This window comes from Neopsephotus bourkii, unplaced genomic scaffold, assembly GCF_033783945.1.
Source record: "Neopsephotus bourkii isolate Nb327-2 ecotype Australia unplaced genomic scaffold, CSIRO-AGI_Nbou_v1 NB_1139, whole genome shotgun sequence".
NCBI lineage: Eukaryota > Metazoa > Chordata > Aves > Psittaciformes > Psittacidae > Neopsephotus > Neopsephotus bourkii.
This window is the reverse complement of record NW_026901625.1, coordinates 3391075-3414024: the sequence shown is the minus strand read 5'-3', so window position 1 is coordinate 3414024 and position 22950 is coordinate 3391075. Positions and strand designations below refer to the sequence as shown.

Here is a 22950-nt window from a genome sequence, read left to right as displayed (position 1 = left end):
CAGAGCCTCCCAAGCAATGCCACTACTGGATCTGGGTGGGGGAGATGGGTGAGCAAAAGCCCCAGGCTGCAGCCAGCCACAAGTGCTCATTAGCTATTGTACTACAAAGAAAGGTGCTGTCTTCTGATATTTCAGAGCATCCATTAAAGCTCCAGTCCCCTGTGAGCATAGGCTCTTACCTCCTGGACTGCTTCCTGCTATGCAGCTTGAGTCCACATGCAGTCCTGACTCAATCACAGACTGCTCTGGGTGCTATGGGACCTTAAAGCTCATCCAATTCTAACCCCTTGACTCCAAATACTTTCTTAAGCAATTTGCACATCTTAAAAATAAAATCCTTTATTGATAGTATGAATGTTTAACATGTTTAATGCCATCAGCTATAAAAATGATTAAAGACTTCAGCTTGGTACATTTGGCTTTACAAATTTACAAGTGTTAATGAACTAATACTTAGTGTATACATTTTGCACTTCATTATACTCCATTAGCCAGTGACAAACTGCAACAATGTCTGCTTATAACAGATGTGAGTTATAGAAGAAATATTTAGTTGCTTCCACACAGAATCTACATCAACAGTTAAATACTAACTCTACATGTCTTACTGTATTAGTTGGATCCATTTTAGTATCTTGTGCTTAGTTTCTCTCAGAAGATAGGCTACTAGCAAAAATACATTCTTTTGCACACCCCCTTCCCATATTATATTTTAGAAGAAATGGTACTCAGTGCATCTCCTAATAGACTTCATCATAGTATATCTCTCTCTATAGAGCTATTGAGAAAGAAAGGGGATAATACCATTTAGATTAATGTAAAAGCAAAGAAACACGTCAAAGCAGTGTATACAAAAGCCTCACTTCTGATACCTGGGCCAAAAAAAACCCCATCTGCCCATCAGTTTTTACAATTACTCTCATCCAGAGGAAAAATCTGCTGGGGATACATAAAAAGTTATAAAAGTAATAAATGTGCTTCCAAAAGAGTCACTGCCCATTGATCTCCAGGCTGCCCTGTCTCCCTCTTGGTAGAGCACAGCCCATACCCCCGGATTAGGAACAGCAGCACATAACACCACAATTTAAAAGGCTACTAAAAGGTCTGTACAAACTTCTTGTTTTAGTCTAAAACCTGCTGGGGCTGTGTGGGAGAGCGCAACGGGGTCACCCTGGACAACACAGCTCTGGCATCCTATGAAACGAGACTCCGAGGGAGAAGGAACCCATCAGGCCATGTACAGCAGCACATCCCCTCGGCTGAAACAGGGATCCTGCCCACAGTGAAGGTGGATGCGTTCTGTCTACTTAAACGTTGACAAATGACAAGGAGAATGTGTCTGTGGCAGAGGGAAATGCTGAATATGGAATGACACCGAGCAGCAAGTCCAGCTGCTAAATTTAGGACCAGTTCACATGCAACACCCGAGGTGATTAACTCAGGGTTGTGCTCAGAGCCTGCCACTGATCTGTGGTGGATCTGCCTTGTGTTTCTGCCTGCAGTGACTCAGAGAAGCAAGTGTGCAGTGCTGCTGAGCGATGGGCAGCACCTCTGCAGGGAGCACAGCACTGCTGGCAGCAAACGTGCCTGCACAGCATTCAGCTGCTTCTCCCCTCTTGGGCCCAAATAATTCCTCACACTCATGATTTGCCTCAACAAATCAATTCCTTGCTAAGTGATTTTTCTTAATCTCAATGAATTGCCTCATTTTCTTCCTATTAGGCAGAACACCAAGAATAGATAGAAGTTTTTCCTAATACATCATGTATTTAGTATGTATGTGTGTGAAGCTACTTACACGTATATACATACTCAGTTACACAGCAGTAATGGTTTGGTTCTGTATCTGCAGCCAAGGCAAGCCAGCAAGATCCCACAGGCCTTGACTAGGTAAAATCCAGGTCAGCCAGACACAAATGACAGATGAGGAGCGTTATTGCTTTTGTTTCTAATAGAAGATCCCATGTTACTGTTGCAAAAAACACCTGTATCATATGGACTAGTGATTTTTTTCAAGTAATAGCGAGATCTTTGTCAAGTAATAGCAAGATCCTTTTCTCAGAAGTTCTACACACAACAGTAGAATGCTTGAAGAGCTTGAATTTTCAAGGTGACACACCAGAAACCAGAATTTAGCCAGTTAAAGCACACAAGCATCTCTGCAGAATGTGTTCTGGGAAAGCAAAAAGACCTACACGGACAATGGATACTGAGAGAAAAGTAATCTGCGTTGTATTTTACCCTAAGAAACTTGTGTGTGCTTCCTCAAATAGCTGTGTCCCAAAGGACAAAGAGCGTCTGGCTGCATCAGCCTGGTGCTCACCTTGCAGGATTTGTGGCACATTTGCTAACTTTTAGCAAATGTAAAGAATTCAAAAGAAAAACAGTGTTGGTTTCAACATTCAGGACTCACAGAAGCATTGGTTTCTGCAGCTGGATGGTCCCCCCCTCCTCGCCTTCCTCAGAGAATCACATTCATATTGCAGGCTTAGATCAGGCACTTTTTAGATAATGTTTATCTGGAGTAAAAAGTCTGCAAAAGTTATTTCTGCATAATTTAAAGTAGCATTTCAGTCCCATGAGAGGTGGATAGTTACGTCCCACCACACAACTGTGGCTCTTCTTTATATTTGACTGTTGCCAGGAGACATTTTGAGGCTACTGTATAGCTGTGGTTAAGGTTTCTTCATAAACAAAAATATTTTCCTACCTATTCAAAAAAGAAAAAAAAATATACTAAATGCTTTATACAGACAGAATCTGCTACTATGGAAATAAATAACATGGAGTGGAAAAACAGTGTCTTAGCTCTAGGATGCTAAGCCATGGAATGTCACATTCACATTTGCTGGAGACTAGCTGCTAGTTGGCAGGAGGATCTCAATGTCTTTGCCATTTGACACTACAGTGTTGTTAGAGCAGCTACTTGCCACGTCCATGGGGGCACCCAGCGAGGATGCTTGGGAAGAGGTTTTGGTTAGAGGAGCAGGAGCAGCAGGTGACTGAGCGAGGCCGGGTTTCTTTGGGGGAATGGGAGGAGGGTTCCCTCTTTCCGCTCTAGGAATGGTCGGTGACTTAATTCCAGGAGACAACGGGCTTAGTGGGCTGGAAACCTTGCCAGGGCTTGGAGAGTGACCAGATTCGTTTTTTGGGCTCACAGCATTTGCCAGGTTTCGATAGTCTGTGCCAAAAGGTGAGCTGTTGGGGGAGACAGGTTTAATAGGCCCCTGCTGGCTGGTAAACCTGGAAAGGACCTGAGTGACTGTATTGCGGGCCAACTGCTTGGCAGCAGAGTTATCTGCTAGAGTAGGAGACAGATCCCGTGATGGTGGGCTCTGCAGACCACTGGACTGATGGTCCTGTTCAGCTTGAGACTGAAACTTGTGCCGGGCTGCATGGAAACGCTGATTGATCCCCACCTGGTAGGATGACTGGTAACCAGGGCTGCTTGCTGAAGCTCCCACTAAGCGTTTAGTCAAGACTGGTGAGGAGCAGGGAGAAGGTGTGAGAGAGGAGGCAGCTGTGCTGCTGGGAGACAGCGTGACCCCACCAGAAGGGAGCTGGGACATCAGATGCACCGGTGACTCTGTTCTTACAGGAGAACTTCCGTTCTCAACTGTGTTTTCTGAGGCTGCACCAGCAGGTTTTTCCTTTTGCACTTGACTCTCTGGTGCATTTGTCTGCAGTAGCTCACTACCTGGCTGCGTATCTGTATCACAATGACCATTGGATTTTGCATAAGCATGAGTAGGTGTAGTAGGGCTGGGAGATGTGGTGTGCACAGCTTTGCTTACGCTGGCAGGATTTGCTCGGTCTGCCTGCACACACTCTGTCTGGCAAGACACAGACTTCCTCAGGGGGCTGTCAGTTGCAACCCCTCTGGACACCACCGAGGGGCTGGGCTGCAAAGCCTGGGTAGGATTGTGCTCCTGGCAAGAAGCCTCCAGCTCTTTCAGGGCTTTCTTCAGACATTCCACCTCTTCCTTGAGTGCTTTTGTACGGTTTTCTTCTCTGTTCAGCTTGGCTTTCAGCTGTTCTCTTTCAATGTCAAACTCAGAGAGCTGCTTTTCTACTTGTGCTTCCATCTGTAAACCCCGCTTCCTCTTGGACGCCAGTTCCTCTTCCAGTTTACTCACCTTACTCTTCTCTTTTTCCAGCTTTAAGCTCAATTCTGCTGTCTTCTGCCCCTCTTCAGCTGCTTTGGCAGTGGCTTTCTTGCACTCCACTACAAGCATGGAAGACAGTTGCTTGTGGCGTGCCCTCTCCTCCTCCAACTGGCTTGACAGCTTCTTCTGTTCTTTCTCAAACTTCTTCACCTGGGATTTTTCAAACTCCAGCTTAAAAAGAACATAAAGACTGTAAGGGAACCATGAAACCTCCTGAAAACAAGTGAAGTACAATGCCCCCAAATGAAATGGTGTTACCATGTCTCTTGGAGAAATTATACAGTAAAAGATGGCAATGGTTTAGAAAGAGGTTCTCACCCCAGGTACCTGCAAGACAATCTCACATGACTTGGGCTGCAGGTGTTAAGATTATTACCCACATCATGTATGAAATTCAGTTGACCTTTAGTGAGATGTACACCCAGTCTGCCATGCACTGACTGAACAAGCGATCTGGAGCAAAGCTTCCTTCCACCTCATTTACTACTTTGTTAGTTTGCCTTTTAAAGGCATTTAGACTTTAAAATGCTGATGTGTTATGTATGTTTAATAAAGTCTACAGCGCTTGAGTAAGAGAGAACAGTAGCTTAAATATTTATTATCATCTCTGAATAGCACCCCCAGGAGATCTTCCATGACTTATTATGAATGCTGAGTACTAGAGAGCCCTATCATTTGTAAGTACAGGCTTGTTCTTGAGAACTTCTCACATTTCAGGCTGAAGTAACATTTCAACTGCCCATTAATAGCTTTCAGCATTGCTCAGTTGCCAAAACACCCCAAAATACTGAGGTTCTTTTTCATATTTCAATATTATAAAAGCTAGGAGTGCCCTACAGAGGAGGGAGGTCCCTACTGCTCCTTCAACACAAAGGTGCAATTAGACATCACTACCGAGTTCACCGCCCTGGAGCCGGGTTTCTGTGGGTTGGGTAGTACCAGCTCCCTGAGCATACCTGCTGGGTGAGCCGCTCCCGCTCCTTCTCCAGCATGTAGGTGACATCATCCCCCTCTGCCGTGTCCTGGGCGTGCCGCTGCCGCTCCTCCTCCAGGTCCAGGATCACCTGCCAGGCAAACACCCATCACTGTTATGCCCAGCACACAAGCAGGGAGGGGTTGGTGCCTCTGCACACGGTCCGAAGACAAATGGAATGGGAGAGCAAGCACTGCAGCCTCAGACATCCCAATTCCACTTGAAAATGCATAAACCAGCTTTTGGAGACAAGTTACAATATTACACTACTATTTCATAGAACCAGAAACCGGTCTGGGTTGGAAGGGACCTTAAAGCTCATCCAGTTCCAACTCCCCACCATGGGAAGGGACACCTTCCACTACACCAGGTTGCCTTGAACACTTGTCAGCCCCTTTAGGCACTGGAAGCTGCTCTAAGGCTTCCCTGGAGCCTTCTCTTCTGCAGGCTGAACCAGCCCAGCTCTCTCGGCCTAGCTCCAGAGCAGAGCTGGTCCAGCCCTCACAAGCATCTTCATGGCATCCTCTAGACTCACTCTAACAATAGTTATATTTGGTACAGCTAAGTCAGTTTGTCAAAGTCAGGAAAACCTCACACTGCATGTATCTTCATTTTAACATTAAATAGCTAAATTGCATGCTTTTCCTCCAGACTGCACAACAACCTTGACAAGTCCACTTTCTCTGTCCTTGGTTGTTTGATGCCCCATGGGAATCACCTGGCAGGACCATTAACTTTATGTTAACTTAAACCCCAGCAGAAGCAGAAGCACTGCCCAGGGAAGGTGCAGCCCAGAGACACGGAGCACTAACAGTTACTATAAGATGATTCTCACTCTGGTTTCAGCAGCAATTCACACACAGGTTTCTCCCCCAGTTTCTTACTGGGGATTTGAGCACTGCTGTGCAAAGTTTATTTTAAAGAACATTAATTTGTTCTTCCACTTAAGAACAAGATGAGCTCTTGAAATGAAACTGCTTGCCATAAGGACCCAGTTAAGGAGCTCCTTCAGCTTTCACGCTGAATTACATGAATAATTGAAATTCTATTTAACTCAACAAAAAAGCCAGAATGCAAAGAGACTTCCCAAGAGACTGCTGTTATCTCACTAGCAAAACTCTAGGCTCTCCCAGCACATGCTCACCATGAAGCTTCCAAACAATGCTTAAAGATATTTAAATACACAAGGAACATTCTTATGGAAGGAGACATGAAGGACAGAACAAGAAGGGAGAAAAATATCTGATGTTAATAGCATGATTTAGCTCAATATGTGGCTGAAAAGGGAAGCACACGGCCTCGCTGTTACTTCCAGTGACTTAGAGGACAAACCAAAAGCTAAAGATACCTTCAGCTGCCTACCTAAGCATAGCATCTGTGATTTAAAAGTCAAGCTGGATGGTTCCTTATGTCTTAGTAAGGTTTTTGCAACAAAAATGCTTCACATTATTCACAGACTGAAAGGGACTTGCTTTGTCTTACCCCCATCAAAACAGATGATGGGAAAAGAAACTTTAACCCACACACTGATGAAACAGAAGGTTCAACTTTGAACCTTTTGATTAGAAACAGAATGTGACTACTTGCCTTTCAGATCTTTGTACATGATTTACTAAGTTTAAATCAAATCAAGAGTGATATACCTGACAAAAAGTATAGGATGGTTTGGCCCAAGTGCAGGCTTTAGCCAAAAGTACACCTGGATCTCACGTTGTGAAAAGCAGCTCCTAGACACCAGGGTAACAGCACCACCTCACAGCTTGCCACGGGTGCAAGTGAAAGCAAAAGTGCCAGCTGTTTTTTAAAATGGAAATGTATGTGAAGACACTGGGATAGAGTGTTGCAATGTAGGTGACTGCAGGGATGTTCCAGCGAGCTCCTCCCAGTTGCGAATTCAAGTGCTGTACTCTTGGGCAATTATTGTCCGCCCTGGCTACATAGCAGGGACAAATATTTCAACCATTTTGACTTTTTAAATGTACTGCAGGACAAAACAAAGAAAATCGTATCACAGAATTCTAGAATGGTTTGGGTTGGAAGGGAGCTTAAAGCTCATCCAGTTCCAACCACTTCCATGGGTAGGGGCACCTTCCACTAGAGCAGGTTGCTGAAGCCCCTGTGTCCAACCTGGCCTTGAGCACTGCCAGGGATGGGGCAGCCACAGCTTCTCTGGGCACCCTGTGCCAGCACCTCAGCACCCTCACAGGTAAGAGCTTCTGCCTAAGAGCTCAGCTCAGTCTCCCCTCGGGCAGGTTCAAGCCATTCCCCTTGGCCCCTTGGCAGACCTCTGTGGAAGTAGGGTCTGATGTGAAGCAAGCTCTTCACTGATGTCAATGTATGTTAAAGATATATAAGAAGAATAATAGGTGCTTTATTAAAGAGGTCAAATAGCATGAAAAATAGTTATACTTTCTTAGGAAAGCATAAGGAGGTGCACTGCTGGTACCAGCCCTTCGATTATCCCCAAGAACAAGTCACAAGCTGAATTCTCAGCAAACATCACTGTTCTATCATCCAGAGACCTTTAGGTAAGCTTTTTGGCAAGCACTGTACCTCTCAGTTGTGAATGAGCTTGTTCCCTTTTGTGTGTCCTAACAAAACCCTCTTGCATGCATTTCAAATTTTGGAATTATGATTAATAAGTTTCCCAGCTGCACTGTACTGAGTGAGAAGTTTAAACAAAGGTACAAAGTTCTTTCAGTTACCAAAACGCAAGGCGTTTTATATGGTGACTTCAGCAAAAACAATTATCAAAATGCAACTGTTAACTTCTGCACATCTTATTAGAAGCAAAACCTACCTTTCTGTGTCTGCTTTCTGCAGCAGCTAGTTGGGATAACATTCTTTCCTGCATATTCTTGCAATGTTTCATCACCACTTTCAAAATAGATAAGGGATTGGAGCATACTGGTTGCTTTTCCCCATGATTTCCCTCTTTCAGGGTCTCAAAATCTCTCTGCAAAGCCATTAATGGATCACTGATGTTGTACTTCCCATAGCGTTCTTCAATGAACGTGTCTCTATGCTGGGCCTGCAACACAAAAACAAATTCGCATTTCAGTATACTTAGCACAAAAACTAGCTAAAGAAGAAAGTACTTTGTAGGTAATGTTCCTCTTCCTAAATTTTCCACTTTGAGATAGAGATCTTCACACAGTCTGATTCATATCCTGTTATCTGCAGTAATAATGAGAGTATTTAGACAGGAAAACACCCAGGTGTGTCACGGCAAAGGTCCCTGGTTAACAGACAGGACAGTAAATCTCAAGTCAAACTGGTCAATCAATGTACCTGCTCAACAGCAGTGCAGTCCCTGCCACCTTAGTCAACTCCTACTCTCCACATAAGATCCTGAAGCCTTGGAAAGCTTTGTAAAACCCATGTGCATTTCCCCAGCTGGAACACAAGCAAGTGCACTTTCTCCACAGGCAGCCTTAAATAAGCCTGAGGGAGGTTATATGAAGCATGTGCTCAATTAGTTTCTCACTCTCCCTCCTGTGTTTCAAAAGAACAGCATCTTTAAGCAAGCGGCCCCAATCAAGCTAGAAACAAAGGAAAATCTTGCTTGAAAACACAGCTTCTCCACAATATATTCAGTCTAACATCCTCATACCGCAGCTACCTGCTATGCCCATGATTACATTCCACAACTGTGAGAAAGGAAATAAGGAAAGTAATCCTTGCTCAACAAACGGTTTAATCATTTACTGCTGTATCAGTGGAAGAGCAGTTGGGCTGTTTCCTTGACTGTCACCATCAAAGACTTCCACGTTGAGCAGTTAAAGAGTTTTATTCTCGCAATAGCCTATAAATCTGTGAATTGTTAATAAAATCCTTAATGTTCTCATCCAGACTAAACAAAGTGCAGTTTCTCAAGAAGGAAGATAGGAATGATGAGGTTTCTTTCAGGGACACGTAAGAATTAAGGAACATCACATGTACTAGGCTTGACATATGCAGCATTTAGAATCAGCCATTCCAGCTGGAAATCTGTTTGTCAGGGTACCAATAGCCTTACCCTACTGAGTGACTACTGTGAATTTGTAAACAACAAAGTTTCATAAACACAGATATTAAAATCACCATGCTATGAAAACAGATATCCGTGCAACAAAAGATATAAGAGGGAAAACTAGACTGAAGAGAGCCCTCAGAGCTGATCTGTCTTGGCTCCAAGAAATGTAAGCATTGATTTCCAATGAAACAGTTACAGGCTACATGCCCAGCATCTGTGGAAGCCTGTGACAGTGTTTTGCTCCAGTGTGTATCACCCACAGTGCCCAGCAAAGCTGCTGCACCCTGCCAGGAAAGAACATCATCCACAGCTGAGGCTTAAATCTGATTCTGCTCAATTCACTACAATCATGGTAACCAAGCCTTATGAGATAATTCACACATTTTCTTTTCTAGATTTCATGATTGTGGAGACCTAATGGCAGCCTTCCAGTGCCTAAAGGGGCTGACAAGGAAACTGGTGAGGGGCTTTGGACAAGGGGGAGTGGCTTTAACCTGACAGAAGGGAGACTGAGCTGAGCTCTTAGGCAGAAGCTCTTCCCTGTGAGGGTGCTGAGGCGCTGGCACAGGGTGCCCAGAGAAGCTGTGGCTGCCCCATCCCTGGCAGTGTTCAAGGCCAGGTTGGACACAGGGGCTTGGAGCAAGCTGCTCTAGTGGGAAGGGAACTGGAACTGGGTGAGCTTTAAGCTCCTTTCCATCCTAAACCATTCTGTGGTTCTATGAAATGCATGACTGAACTCTAGCATCTTTAACCAAAGCATGCTATCACATCTAAAGTAGTTAAATGTAAAGCACACATTAGTATGTGTAATTAGCGAAGCACCGTGTGACTTACAGAGGAAAGCTGTGACACTACAAGCTACTCTTTTCTTTACAGAGCATGTGTATGACATGTTTTTGCTTCCAGTCTGCTCCAAGCAAATGCTGCACGTTCTTGGGCGTGCTTTGGCTTTCTGTGTACAGGCTGCTCACATCGGAGCACCCTCACGAGCAGAGTTCAGCCATTCTAAATTAAGCACAACAGCTTTTCAGAGCTGGTGGCGGGTTCTTAGCACAAGCTCCACAAAACCCTGACTCTGCTGATGCTGTGAAATGGCTTTCAGCTGTCGCAGGATGGAAAACAAGGATCTGCCTTGAATGCAGAATGAAAGCGTGCCAGCCCCACTGCGTGCTTCCTCAGAAAGCCTTTCACCTAACAAGAACACCAAACTGTCACCCATTTCTCATGGGATTGCCTGAGGACATCTTTTAGATAGGAAAGACAGAGTCTGACTGAAATGAAGCCTGTATTTATTGGAATGGCTGCTTTCTGATGTCCCAGCATCAAAGGCAAACACTTCCCTCAAGCATACAAGAGCAATTGTGATGCTCTAAACACCACCCCACACACCAGCTGGGTACAGAGATACTGAAACACAAAAGCAAACTGCTACAACTGAGCTGTATAGGTCACAGGACTGATAGATAAGCAATAAAGCTTTGCTTTACCCAAACAGCTGTTGAGATTTGTGCTGGTCCTGCCTATAAGATGCAACCGCAAGATTAGCATGAATCAAAAACATACAGAAGTCAATCTCTGTTCTCAAAGGGAAAAGTCTGTGAGTTTTCTTGATGAGTGACATAAACCTGAAACAAATGAGCTTGCTTTGCATATCTCCTCCAGAACAAAAACCAGTTAAGGTCATTTGTCCTATGGTACCAGTTTGGAGCTCTATTTTAACCCTTGCAGTAAGCAAATACAGAGGAACGACTCACACTCAGAAACACCCCTCCCTCTTTATCAGGAATATCTACCAGGAACAGTGGATACCTTTGATCAGAGCTTAAGATACTGTTCTAACTTTACATTGCAAAAAAAACAAAACACAACAGAAGAGGAAGGAAAAGCTCAGCCCTGGAAATGGGAGGGCAGCCCTGGATAATGAGCCACCCTGGTTTAATGAATCACAGGAAGAACTGCAGCCTTGTTTTGGTATTCTTGAGGGGTAGGAATCTTCACTTATTCTGAAGAAGTTACAAATATGACTCACCCAGACCTCACTAGAAGCATGCAGGGAATTTTGGAGTGACCCATGCGTTAAAGTCTGTAAATACAAAGTGGGATATTCATCCAGCTGGCCTAACTGCTGTGACTGATGAGCTGCTCTTCCCTTAAACCCAATGCAACCTGGAGCTGGTGACTCCACAGCCTCACAGAAACACAGGAGAAACCCACCAGGAGGCCACCAGCGCTGTAACAGTGCAAGCAAAGAGGGGGACATTTGAAAGGTTTACTTCTGGGCAAGCTCTTTCTAATAAAACTCAAAGAACCGGGATTAAAATCACATCTCTACCTATAAACTCTGAGGTTTTGCAATAATGAAGGTGGAACATAAGCCCTGTTTTCCCTCTGCTGCTCGCAGCACTGGGCTCTGAACTCTGTTGAATTTAGTGGGGTGGTTTATTTCCTCTCTAGGGAAGAACAAGAAGTTCTTCCTTGCTACTTTGAGCAATTAAATATTTTCCTGACCTAGCATGACAAACAGATGAGACTGTCCTAATATTCACAGCTTTCTCCAGTCCAGCTATTCTTCTTCAGCAGCCAGCAGAGCATAAACACTTAATTACAATTGTCTAGACTATGAAAAGCTTTAAACAGGTCACCTACACTGACCACATCCAGCTGACAGAACCAAACCCAGTACTTTGGCGTTTATGCCACCATGCACTTGGGCACATAATCTACATGTTATTTCATACAGGTACTGAACTGTCACCTGCATGAGTGACTTCTCCAGGGCTTACGCTCCTCACTGAGGCCACTCTTCAACTCGGCTTCTACTGTCAGTGGAGGTCACGTACAAACATCTCCAACAGTTTTGATGTTGTCCTGTATGAACTGAAATTTAGTCTTAAATCCAGTTTTTGTTCAACTTCCAAAACAGCAGCAGCTTGATGATGGAGCAGAAATATTCTATTAGTAAGCTCAAAGGGGGGGGGGGGGAAGAACCAGATTCCAGGATCCTATTAAACACATAATAAATCCACAGGAAATCAAGCTTCCAGAGTGAGGAAACAAGGTTACAGAAAGCATTGTTAACTTAGAAATGGAAAATTTAATCCGGAAAACCAGAGGTAACAGACATAACTTAAACAACATCAACATCAACTGTGCTTTGAAAGAAGATGCAATCTTTTGCAACTAGAAGATGCTCTGATTTAGTACTTCTACCATCTCAAATACTAACTTCCTACCAAACTATTCAAACTCCAAAGGCAACTAAATGGACTATTCAGCAATTCTGAAGATTATTAAATTGTCCTCCCCCAATAGGAGAAAAAAGAATACTTAAGCTTGGGCTACTCATAAAAAAAAGGAAGCAGCTATGCACGCTAACTGCTCTTAAAAATGAAACTCCTGATGATCAGCAGAATTAGGCATACGCTAGGGTACCACTTGGAACTGGCTGGCTTGGAGCTCAAGCTGGGGTGATGGATTACTGCTAGTCCTTCTGAACAGAGATAATTCTGATTTTATGGAGCAGAAGCAAAACCTGACACAACTGCAGAGATGTTTCCTGTGCAGGCTGGCAAAGCAAAGGCTTTGCTTTGTTTGGGAAAAACTACTGTTTCCTCCCGGAATTTCCAGCCTGTTTTGGGATGAGAGTTTCTCAATCTATTTGTGCAGTTTTATTACTTTAATACAAGATTTCCTTGTTTATGTGAGACAATTTTCTCTCTGCCTTCAATCATTTTTACAACTTGTTTTACTGGGGAATTTCCAAGATTTCTTTTAAGTATATTTTTGGTCACAAAGTCGAGTGTTACTTCTGCCTGCAATTTTAGAGTTTAGCTTTCAAGCCTCCGCACAACACAAACACCCTGTTATTAACTGCAGCTACTGTGTATGCAGCTCTCCAGCAAGAATCTGCACAGAAGTTCCTCCTTTATGTTGCAGACAGTGGTATAATCTTTAAATAGCTTCTTACTGCCTTGAACTTCCTTATTAGCTTCTCTCCCCAGAGACAGATATTGGGAATAAAGACAAGCTGAGGTCACAGCAATCACTGAGAGAGAAGGGAAATTGGGGTGGGGACCACTTGCTTTGCACAGAAATAAATGTCAAAAGGCTGGAGTGGGATTCTGAGGCTTCCTGTAGCTCCGGCTCTGAAGCAAAGTCTAGCAGAGAGCAGCAGAGCAGAAATTACACAGCTCAAATGCAGTATGTGTCTTAATTGCCATCATTATATCAAGTGAACAAACCAGATAAACAAGAGCTACCCAGATTTGCCCACATCAGACCTGTTATCAGCTTGGAAAAACGTTAAGAAGCTTTCTTAGGATATGTCAAGCAGCACAAATCTGTGACTTCTTTCCTTTTGGCCCACAGCACAGACAGTACACATCCCAGTAAAAGCCTCGCCATGCATAGCTCCAGCATACTGGTGATGATGGCCCAAGAACTGCAGTGTGCTCACTTTGGTCACCATTAAAACAGGGAACCTGATGACACCCTGACAGCTGAAATTTAGAGCCAGAGCCATTCCCACACCTCTCTGCTCCTCTTTCAGCACCTGTCCGTGAGAAGGTGAAGAGAAGCAGCCTTCCAAAGGACACTGGCTGTTTCAATCAAGAAATAAACCAAAAGCTCCCCAAATCTGCAAGAGAAGCCGTTAAGAAAAGCCTGCATTTCAGCAAGACAGCACCCATGGGAACACTGCTACATCTAAGCTGCTTTGTAAGTGATGCTAAAGCCCATTTTGCCCCATCTGTGAAAGATTTATTAGCAGCCGCAGCAAGGTTTTATATTACTTTTTTTATTTAAAAAAGAGGTAGACTTAGTTTTTTGAAACTGTACTGTAAACTTGATTTCTAAATCCACTGACAAAAGAACATTTAATTTTGCAAAGCATTAACAGTGCTTCATAGAGTGAATCACTGAATTCAGAAGCAAAGCAATGAATACCAGCTCCCAGTCATTAATGCAAAAGAGACAGTTTCTGTTCCAGTGTAAACTGCCTAAGGCCTTATTAACATCAAAGAACGATCCAGAAAGCTGTTTCCTGTTTTCCAAAAGTAAACAGAACTTCACTTCTAATGTATGGAAAGTTCTGCTTTAAAGAACAGGGGCAGGGAACAAAGTACTCTAACATAGCAATAGAGACCCATTTAAATATTGAATTGTTTCCAGTCACGGTGTGCTATTTTAGAAGACTAACCTGTGGTTCACACATGCAATCCTTTCCACATGGCAATGAGGACTGAGAATCAGCCCTCAGTATTATGCAACTCTCTGACAGCATCTGTTTTTCCTGGATGATTTAAATACAAATATAACTACAGGAAAAGGAGCACAATAAGAAATGAGACTTAAGGTCTGTTCTGAGGGGAATGTTGAGATTTATGTAGTGGACAGGAAGATACTTTCAGGCAAAGAAAAAAGCAAAGCTTTTTCTCAAAGAGATTTTAAAATAGAGGAAGTAAACTGCAGCACTAGAAAAGAATAGTCTGAATACAGTAAATTTGTTAATTTAATCCTTTATGCTGGTATCTCATGATGCAGTTTGAAATGGATGTTAAAAGTCAAGAGGAGGTTTACTGTGAAAGCACAGGGTGCGCTGATGGTCTTCATCCTCAACACCCACCACTCAATTAAATACAGCATACAAGGAAAAAAGTAAACCAGAGAAGAAAACCCCAACAGAGAAGGACAGAAGTCAGCAAAGGGCAAATCATAGTATACCAGAGGCACCAGTTCGAGGTGACCTAACAACTACTCTTGATAATACAAATCTGGGCATCAGACAAACCAACCTCAGGAATTAAACCTTTTATGCCAGCACGAAGAGGAGGCTGCAAAGAAATGCTCACAGAGAATGCAACAAGGAAGAAAGGGTGAAGATCTGGGGAGAGAAGGAGAAGAGAGGAAGGTGGGAGGGTGCAAAGAAATGCTCACAGAGAATGCAACAAGGAAGAAAGGGTGAAGATCTGGGGAGAGAAGAGAGGAAAGTGAAGGAGCAAATGAAGCAGGCTCTGGAAACCCTGGCACAGAAGCTTGGTTTTGACACAGTGAGAAGCAGGGCCAGCGCCAGCCAACAAGTGGCCTAATATCATGAGGGAGATGAAAACTATTTTAGGCTTTGTCATCTGCACACATGGATTCTCTCTGCTAAATGCCAGATGCTAAATGTTTTTCTCTAAGCATGCAGGAATATCAGTTATTGCGGCCTGTGCAGCAATCAAATTACAAGTTTACAAATGAAGGTACTCCCTATATGCAGGGGCTTGTTCTTTCCTATAATGTACCAAAGCATCTCTCTCAAACACCCAGAGTTCAGAAGCATTTAAATCTGAATTAGAAGTTTAATTAGCCTATGAAGGGAAAAGTATTTTTCTTAGTATATGGGAAGTAAATAGGCAGATAAACCTCTGACTTTTAACCACTAACATCTATGTGTCTAATGTAACTGCTGGAGGAAAACACCATCATGGTTTAAGATCATGCAATACCCTAACAAAGTTCAGGCTCCACTCCACCTCTTTCTAACATACACATGCAACTACCAAGCCTCCAAAGGAATCCAACTGTAGAGGCAGAATAGACTGTTCATAACACTCAAGGAAGAGAAACAGCAGCAAGACCACTGTCAATCCCTGTGGGTGAAACAGCCAATGCTTCCACCAGATTTGGATGTTTCAACCCCTCTCAGCGCAAGTTCAGTCCATGCAAGTCAAACAAATGCTCTTTGAGTTTCAATCTTTACTTCAGAAGGCTTTTTCTTCAGGGCTGCATTTTTATATGTATCAAAACGTGAGTAAACACATCAGTGAAGTGTGTTTTCCTTTAATTATAGTCACACACAATAGAACTATTCCTGCCAGTAAAGCACTTGTAAACCTGTTACCACAGTTACTATCAGTAAACAAAAAGAAAAGCACAGCAAGGCCATGAGCCAGCTTTTACTGCCCTCTCCTACTACCTTCAGCTTTCCTCACATTCTTCAGGTGAAACTCTACAGCAGATCCCTTCCAGAAGAAGGGGAATACAGCACTAACTGTTGATTAGCTTGGTATTTTATACTGCATAATTATCAAGCATAGGTTACAATTTCATTTAATTCCTTCTCAGTTATGAGCACTTGACAAATTATGTCAAAGGGTATTCTAATTACATTAGTCTCCTCATGCAAGAGGGAACTGCAGGTTAAATTTCAACAGGAAAGAGAACTGCTTTATGCTACTGGAAGGTACACAGTAACAAGCCATTGGAATGGAGCTGCTGCATTCCTTCCCATCTCTCCACTCCATTGCATGCATTTCACACTGCAATATGAAAGTGATGCTTGTTTTGCTAGCATGTTCTGACCACACAGAATTAGAGGACTGATCCCAGGACGGAGGAGAACTTTCCAAGTCTGTTTCAAGAGAGGAGCTCTGCCTTCCACACCATCAATAGCCAATAGCTTTGAGAGGGTAAGGATACTCCTCCAGAACAAAAAGATTGTCTAAATGAGAAACCAGTTAACAGTAAGTATATAAGCATCCTAACTGTTCTGATGAATCTCCCTCCACTAACCTAAAGGTGGTTGTATTTGGAATCAGGCAAGAGGGGTTCCTGTTTTAAGAAGCCCTCCTTGCTAAAAGAAAACAAAACCATCAGAGAAAGTCTGACAGGGCTTTTACATTTCTCACAGCCACAAAAACACTGGGTTCTTTATCAGGAAGAATGAAAGCACATGCATAATTCTGTATTTCAACACTGAAATGCTTCTTGTAGCCAGCTTCAATAATGAATTCCAAGACATAGACTAATATGCAGCATTTATTACCTAATACTACTGATATTAAGATGGGATTCTGAACCAGTAATAAATCTTTGCCTCTGAACTTCCCCTTGGATCCAAGAACTCTGCAGAACCTGTAGTAGTACTATTGTCATTTCTGTCTCTTATCGCACTACTTAAAACGTACCTTTAAGGCTTCTATGACAAGATCTCTTGCTTCCAATTCTCCCTCAAGAATGCTAAACAGTGTCAGTAGTTCTGGTTTGCTGAGTTTTTCCAGATTCATCCTGAAAACCTGAAATAAAGGGAACACAGTTTATTTGGTATTTCTTTGTACATCAAAATCAGTATTCTAATCTATGACACACCACCTCCATTTAACTTCAGCTTCCTCTTTTTTCAGATGCAGATTGCCCTGGGGGGAAAGGGGACAACACACAAGGCAATCATTTTCTCCTCAGCTTCCAAAAGCACTTTCCAAAACCAGTTGCAGAAGATGCAGTTTTCCCCTTTTCCCAAGGGGTCCTGAACATATGCACACCCAGATGGTGCAGGCAGAGTGTAGGGGCTAACACAACAGTGTAATATTCACCAAGAAGTAGCCAAAGTTAACAGGGGAGGGAAAACCACAGATATTTAAAAGCCATACTACTGTAGACTATACATCTGGATCCCACAGCTGCAAACATCACTGAAATGAGACTGAGGAGCTGTGATGAATGCAGCCCAAACTGGGCCACCTACACAGACTTAACAGTGATGTTAACATTTCAGTGCTATGATGCACTTCCTAGGAATGCCATTAGGAATGGAACAGGCGCAGACCACTTTGCAGAAATCAATACCACAGAAAAAAACACACATTTAATTACTATTCTTTCAATATCACCATAATTTATTAAATATAATTTTACTGTCCACATCAGAACAAAGATCCATCAGCTGCACTGCACATACAGAAAGCTTATTTTCCCCTGCATCTTTACTGATACACTTAACACTTTACTGATACACTTAAGCCTTTTTAAAGATTATTTTAACAAAGGAAGTAATTTCAAAGACTAAATCCTTGTCTCTAATGCAAATATACCTGTTGATACAGTCCTGTGCTTTGCACAATAATCACTTACACTTTTATCTGTCCAAGTCACATCCAGCTTTTGCCATTCCTTGCATCAATCAGAAAATGCTACAGCACAAAGCTACTCAGAAACACCAAATTCCACCAGCAAGTGATAAAGGGTTAACTTAACCTTTACTGGAGAAGCCTATCCAGCTAAAGCATTCAGCTGAACTCTAATTTTTCTGAAGTCACTGCTACTTTACAACTGATTTGCATAACTGTGCCTTGGAGAATTACGCACAAATGCAAGTTCTGTCTTGTTTGTGCCAAAGCAGTTTTCCAGTTGCTGGGAATGGAAAGTTCTGCTGACAGAAAGGAGTAGGCAGCCTTCACACAGCAACAGAAATCAGAAATCCACTGTGTACCTAACTCTGCTAAGTGGGCAGGTTTTTCATCATGTAATCACATTCTTGCTTCATGCAGTGTTTTACATTAAATTCCATACAGCAGTAAGGTTTTCTTACTGACCTTTTGGGCTCATCCTACCGTTGGCATTAGCTGCTCAAGGGAACTTCAGTGGAAGTGACCATGACTGTCTGCAGTACTGCAGCTGTTCCAAAACCGATTCCACTGGACACTGTGGATCTGTCAGCATTGCATTTATAGCCCCTACTACAGAGCCATTAATGTATGTTCAAGAGGAAAACACACAAAGTGTTTGGAAAACCTGTTCATATCCCTCCCTGCAGTTCTGCATTCAGCTCTGGGGCAACAACATAAGCAGGATGTGGACCTGTTGAAGTGAGCCCAGAGGAGGCCACAGAGATGCTGCGAGGGCTGGAGCAGCTCTGCTCTGGAGCCAGGCTGAGAGAGCTGGGCTGGGTCAGCCTGGAGAAGAGAAGGCTCCTGAAGGGGAGACCTCAGAGCAGCTCCAGTGCCTAAAGGGGTTACAGGAAACCTGGAGAGGGACTTTTTAGTAGTGGCAGGACAAGGACGAAGCTCCACAGGGAGCCTGGCTAGCCAAGACCAGCATGATTAACACCTTGTTTTGGTACAAAAAGAAGAGAGTGCAACAGAAGCAGCAAATGAATGCCAAAACATAAATGAGCAGCTGGTACAGGTGCCCTTGGCATTTACCATGCTTATGTTGGTACATTAAGTCCAAGCTGCATCACTTCCTTGAGCAGGTTCTAAACCTAGAACATCTGACTGTGTGCTCAAGAGATGCAGAGTTTCTTTTGAAAACCACCTCAGTCCTTGCTCAGACTAAATCCACAGGTGCCCAGACTAAATGATGGGGAATAGCTGATAATACTGATGGGAAATAACATTTTTTTGCCAGATACGCATCAAGTTATGTTAGTTTTGTGGCATCGTAAACCAGAACTAAAAAGGAGAAGTTTTCTGGGGGATCTTAGAACAAATTGCATCATCTATCTACACTGCCGCAGACAGTACACTTTGAACATGGACTTTCAATATGACCACGTCTGTGCTTTTCTCTTACAAAGAGATGACATGGAAATGTGCAGCTACATCTCTTCCTTAGCTACCAGACAGCATCCTCTTAAAGCAAGGACAGCTACCAACTGCAGTTTGGTCTTTTAAAGCTAATAGTTTGGGCAGTAATCATTTCTATTTTGTATTCTAAATACTCTGATTGTGACTTGTCTTTACCGTGTTATAGAAATAAGCCATACTATTTTTACCATGCCTTTATGGCTATAGTCTTTAATCAGCTTAATAACATAAACAAGCCCTGTTGCTAAAGTATATGGGTAAAAATACTTACAGAAATAAAGAGCAGGAGCCAGTTTGTACAGTAATCATTTATACAACAACAACAGGTAACATTAAAGGTATATAAGTGGTACAACCTCAGCTTCCTTATGTGCAACCTGACCTTGAACTGCTCTGTTCACATAAGTTACCCTGTGCTGCTGGGGCAACAGCAGCAAATGCTACAAATAAAGTCACAGCCCCACAAAACCACCGCTAAACTGCACTTGCATCCTGCACTGATTTACAGGGAACTTCTCCAAGCCTTGGAGCACACAGGGCAGATACCTGTGACAATCCAGGCACTCCCTTTCAAGGGCCACTCCATACTTGGGAGCTGAGAAGTGGAAAAAAAGCTCTGTTCATTTTACCAGAGCAAGAAGCATCTCTGGATCAAAGCACTAATGAGCACGTATTTGAGTTCCACTTCCCCTATCCAAATCTGAATCCTTCCCCAGCCCTCCAGCGTCACAGGCTCCTGAGCTGACCTTTCCAAGGCTGCTTCCCTGTTACACATCCCTGTGCCTTCCCTTGTCCCACTTTTAATAAAAGATCACACCAACCCTATTCAATTACCCAGTTCTCCCCTCTCAAGCAGTCCTGTTCTGCCAAACTGGCCTGTACTCATGAGCTGGGGAACCTGACCCATTATTTCCAAACCTTTAAGCAAGGGATACTGTTTCACGGCATTAGAAATAAGATCCAGAAACACACAGGGCATATAACCCCTTTACATCCAGCACGATATGCTGATGAGTCCCATCATACAGCTCACAAACCGCAAGGACCTCATTATTTAGTCTGATGGTATAAATATTTTCCCCAAGTCTGAGATATGCCACCATTTTTGTACAATAAGCAAAAGTTCAGAGAATAAACAAAGAAAATTACTTACTGCTTGCCTAAAGGCTCCTTTCAGCTACGCTATGAAGTATTAAAGAGTCCCCTTGGCAGACCCATCCCTACCCTTGAAATAGATGAAACTCTTCTTTTAGAAAGTTATTTCCCAGTATTTAACTGAAAATAAATATCAAGACCAGTTTAAGCATACACACCACCACACCAGCTAACAAACCAGGGTAAGTTATCTCTGGCATGTGCCACTTCAGGAACAAGAGATAAGCTCCAACAGCAGCTCCTCCATGCAATTGAATCACGCTATGATGAAACCATGAGAGGTTCCATCTCGCTTGGGCTCATGAGCACGAACCAAATCAACCAATGCCGCCAGTGCAAGAGAACTTCACGCACTGCCTTCAGCAAGGGTTTGAGTTGTTGTGCAGCGACCAAAGCGTAGCCAGAGCACAGAGGGGTTGTCAAGGGGAAGCTTCAAGATACTCTGCAAGCTCTTGGCTCAAAACTCTTCTACATTTATTAAAAATACCATGAAGAACGTAGCTTGTCGTTCCCTTTTCCGCAGAGGGAGGGTATTTCCTTTCCTTTCACAAGCCACAGCTCCAGCTACATTAGTGCAACAATGCCTCTATGTCTATAATCCTGAATCAGCTTCATTTACTTTTTTCCTGTCCCTAAAGAGGAACTGATATTTTCCAGGAGCCTGAATGGGCAGTCACATAATCACATTCATACGAGAGCCTAAATGACTAGTTTGAAAGCTCCTGATAGACAAGTTTTTAAAAGGGCTGCTGCACCTATAGCGCGATGTTTGAATCGTTAAGGTAATTACACACTATGTTTGTATAATAAAGAACCTAACACACACTTTATAATTGCACATCCACAATGCTCCCTGGCGTTGCATCAGAACTGCAGAGAATTGGGTTAATGTGAGCACAGAATTGGGGTAACATGAGCAGTGTTTAAATCCCCCGCCCCTACCTTGGAGCTGAAAGGAGACATCCAAACCCCAAAATCCTCCCCCCCGTTATTTATTTCAGTACTACTCCGCGTGTTACAAATACATAAAATTCCCATTGCAAGGGCTGCTGGTGCCCCAGGACAAGCGCTAGGGCCCCTTGCAACTGGGGTAAAGCTACCACCACGGCCCCCGACCCCCCTGAGCCGGTCAATGCCCGGGATGGGGCAGCCGCGCCGGGTCACACCGGGTCACCGGGCTCCTCCAGTCGCGGCGGGGAGAAGCCGCTGCCCGGTACCTGCTCCCCGCGCCCTCCGGACCCAGGCACCTGCACCCGCAGTCCCGGGCTGAAGTGTTGGGGGCCACTCCAGGGCTGCGCTGGGCCGGTGCCTCCCGAGCCGCCACGGGTACGACCGCGGCGAACAAAGGCAAACGCCACAGCGGAGCTCGGCGCGTCCCCATCGCCTCCTTCACGCCGGAGGCCGCCGCGGGGTGAGACCACGGGTGGCAGGGGGGGCTCGGGGGCATCAACCGACCCCGCGCTTCACTCCCCCTCGCCCGCGTCTACCCGGCCGGGCCCGGTCCCGGGCAGAGGCGACGCCAAGCTCCGGGTAACCCCCCCCCCAGTCCCTACGTTCGCGCGGCCTCCGCAACCCCGGTACACTCCACCCTCCCCACAGCTCCCGCCGCCCAGGTCCCGGCCGCGGCCGCCCCCGCCCACAGCAGGGCTCGGCTCGGCCCCGCCGCAGCCCCCGCTAGCCGGGCCGCCCCGCACCTGCCACAGCCCACCCACAGAAGCAAAGGCAGCGCCAGGCCGGACCGAGCCCGGCCGCACGGAGAGGGACCCTGCGGAGCCACCCCCCAGCCGCTCCCCACCACCGACCTGGCCCCGCGCCGCCGCCACTACCGTGCCGCTCCGCTCCCCATCCAGCCGCCCCACCCCTTCGCGCCCGCCTGCTGAGGGACAGAGCAGCTACCAATCAGAGGCGCCGCCGGGCGCGCCCACCGGCCAATCCACCGCCTGGAAGGCGGGGCGAGGGCGTGGTCCGGCCGGCGGCGGCAGTCGCAGCCAATCAGAAGGCGGAACCGGGGCGAGGAGGGCGGGGCAGCGGCTGAAAATCCCTTTTGTTCGCGGCGGCGGCGGCGGAGCGAGTGGGCCGCTGTGATTGGCGCGTCACTTCCGCCGCGGGCGGGGCTTGGGCGGTGGCTCCGGGACCCGCCCTCGGCCGCAGTCCCGACGAGTGGGACCTACAGCGGAGCTGGGAGAGGGGCGATGCCGTCCTCATCCACCAGCAGAGGCCGGGCTGGAGGGGTCTCGGCCCAGTGCAGCCTCTCTCCCCTCACACAGGCTTTGAGCCCCGCTCCCCTCAAGCCTC

General features: G+C 44.9%; 2 protein-coding genes across 3 annotated transcripts in view; one reads left to right on the top strand and one right to left on the bottom strand.

Annotated features, from left to right (window-relative positions):
- The window catches only part of RHOC (ras homolog family member C), a 415761-nt gene that overhangs the window by 109797 nt on the left and 283014 nt on the right, over positions 1-22950 (top strand). The window lies entirely within an intron of this gene.
- Positions 324-22477, bottom strand: CTTNBP2NL (CTTNBP2 N-terminal like). Of its 2 annotated transcripts, none has more exons than XM_061363041.1 (5): positions 22458-22477; positions 17104-17211; positions 7940-8170; positions 5123-5230; positions 324-4337 (listed from the first exon to the last, which is right to left on the bottom strand). In XM_061363041.1, the coding sequence occupies exons 2-5, from the start codon at positions 17200-17202 to the stop codon at positions 2856-2858; spliced, it is 1920 nt and encodes a 639-aa protein (XP_061219025.1). In that variant the 5' UTR covers positions 17203-17211; positions 22458-22477; the 3' UTR covers positions 324-2855. The 2 variants fall into 2 exon arrangements, with proteins under 2 accessions (XP_061219025.1, XP_061219026.1); XM_061363042.1 differs by lacking the exon at positions 22458-22477 and adding an exon at positions 20654-20792.

What these genes read in the sequence shown, in the direction of transcription:
- CTTNBP2NL (XM_061363041.1), bottom strand. Translation starts at nt 17,202, where the DNA reads ATGAATCTGGAAAAACTCAGCAAACCAGAACTACTGACACTGTTTAGC. An exon ending in TTGTCATAGAAGCCTTAAAG is followed by an intron (nt 8,171 to 17,103) that starts GTACGTTTTAAG and finishes TTTGTGTTGCAG; the next exon opens with GCCCAGCATAGAGACACGTT. An exon ending in CAGAAAGCAGACACAGAAAG is followed by an intron (nt 5,231 to 7,939) that starts GTAGGTTTTGCT and finishes TTTGCCTGGCAG; the next exon opens with GTGATCCTGGACCTGGAGGA.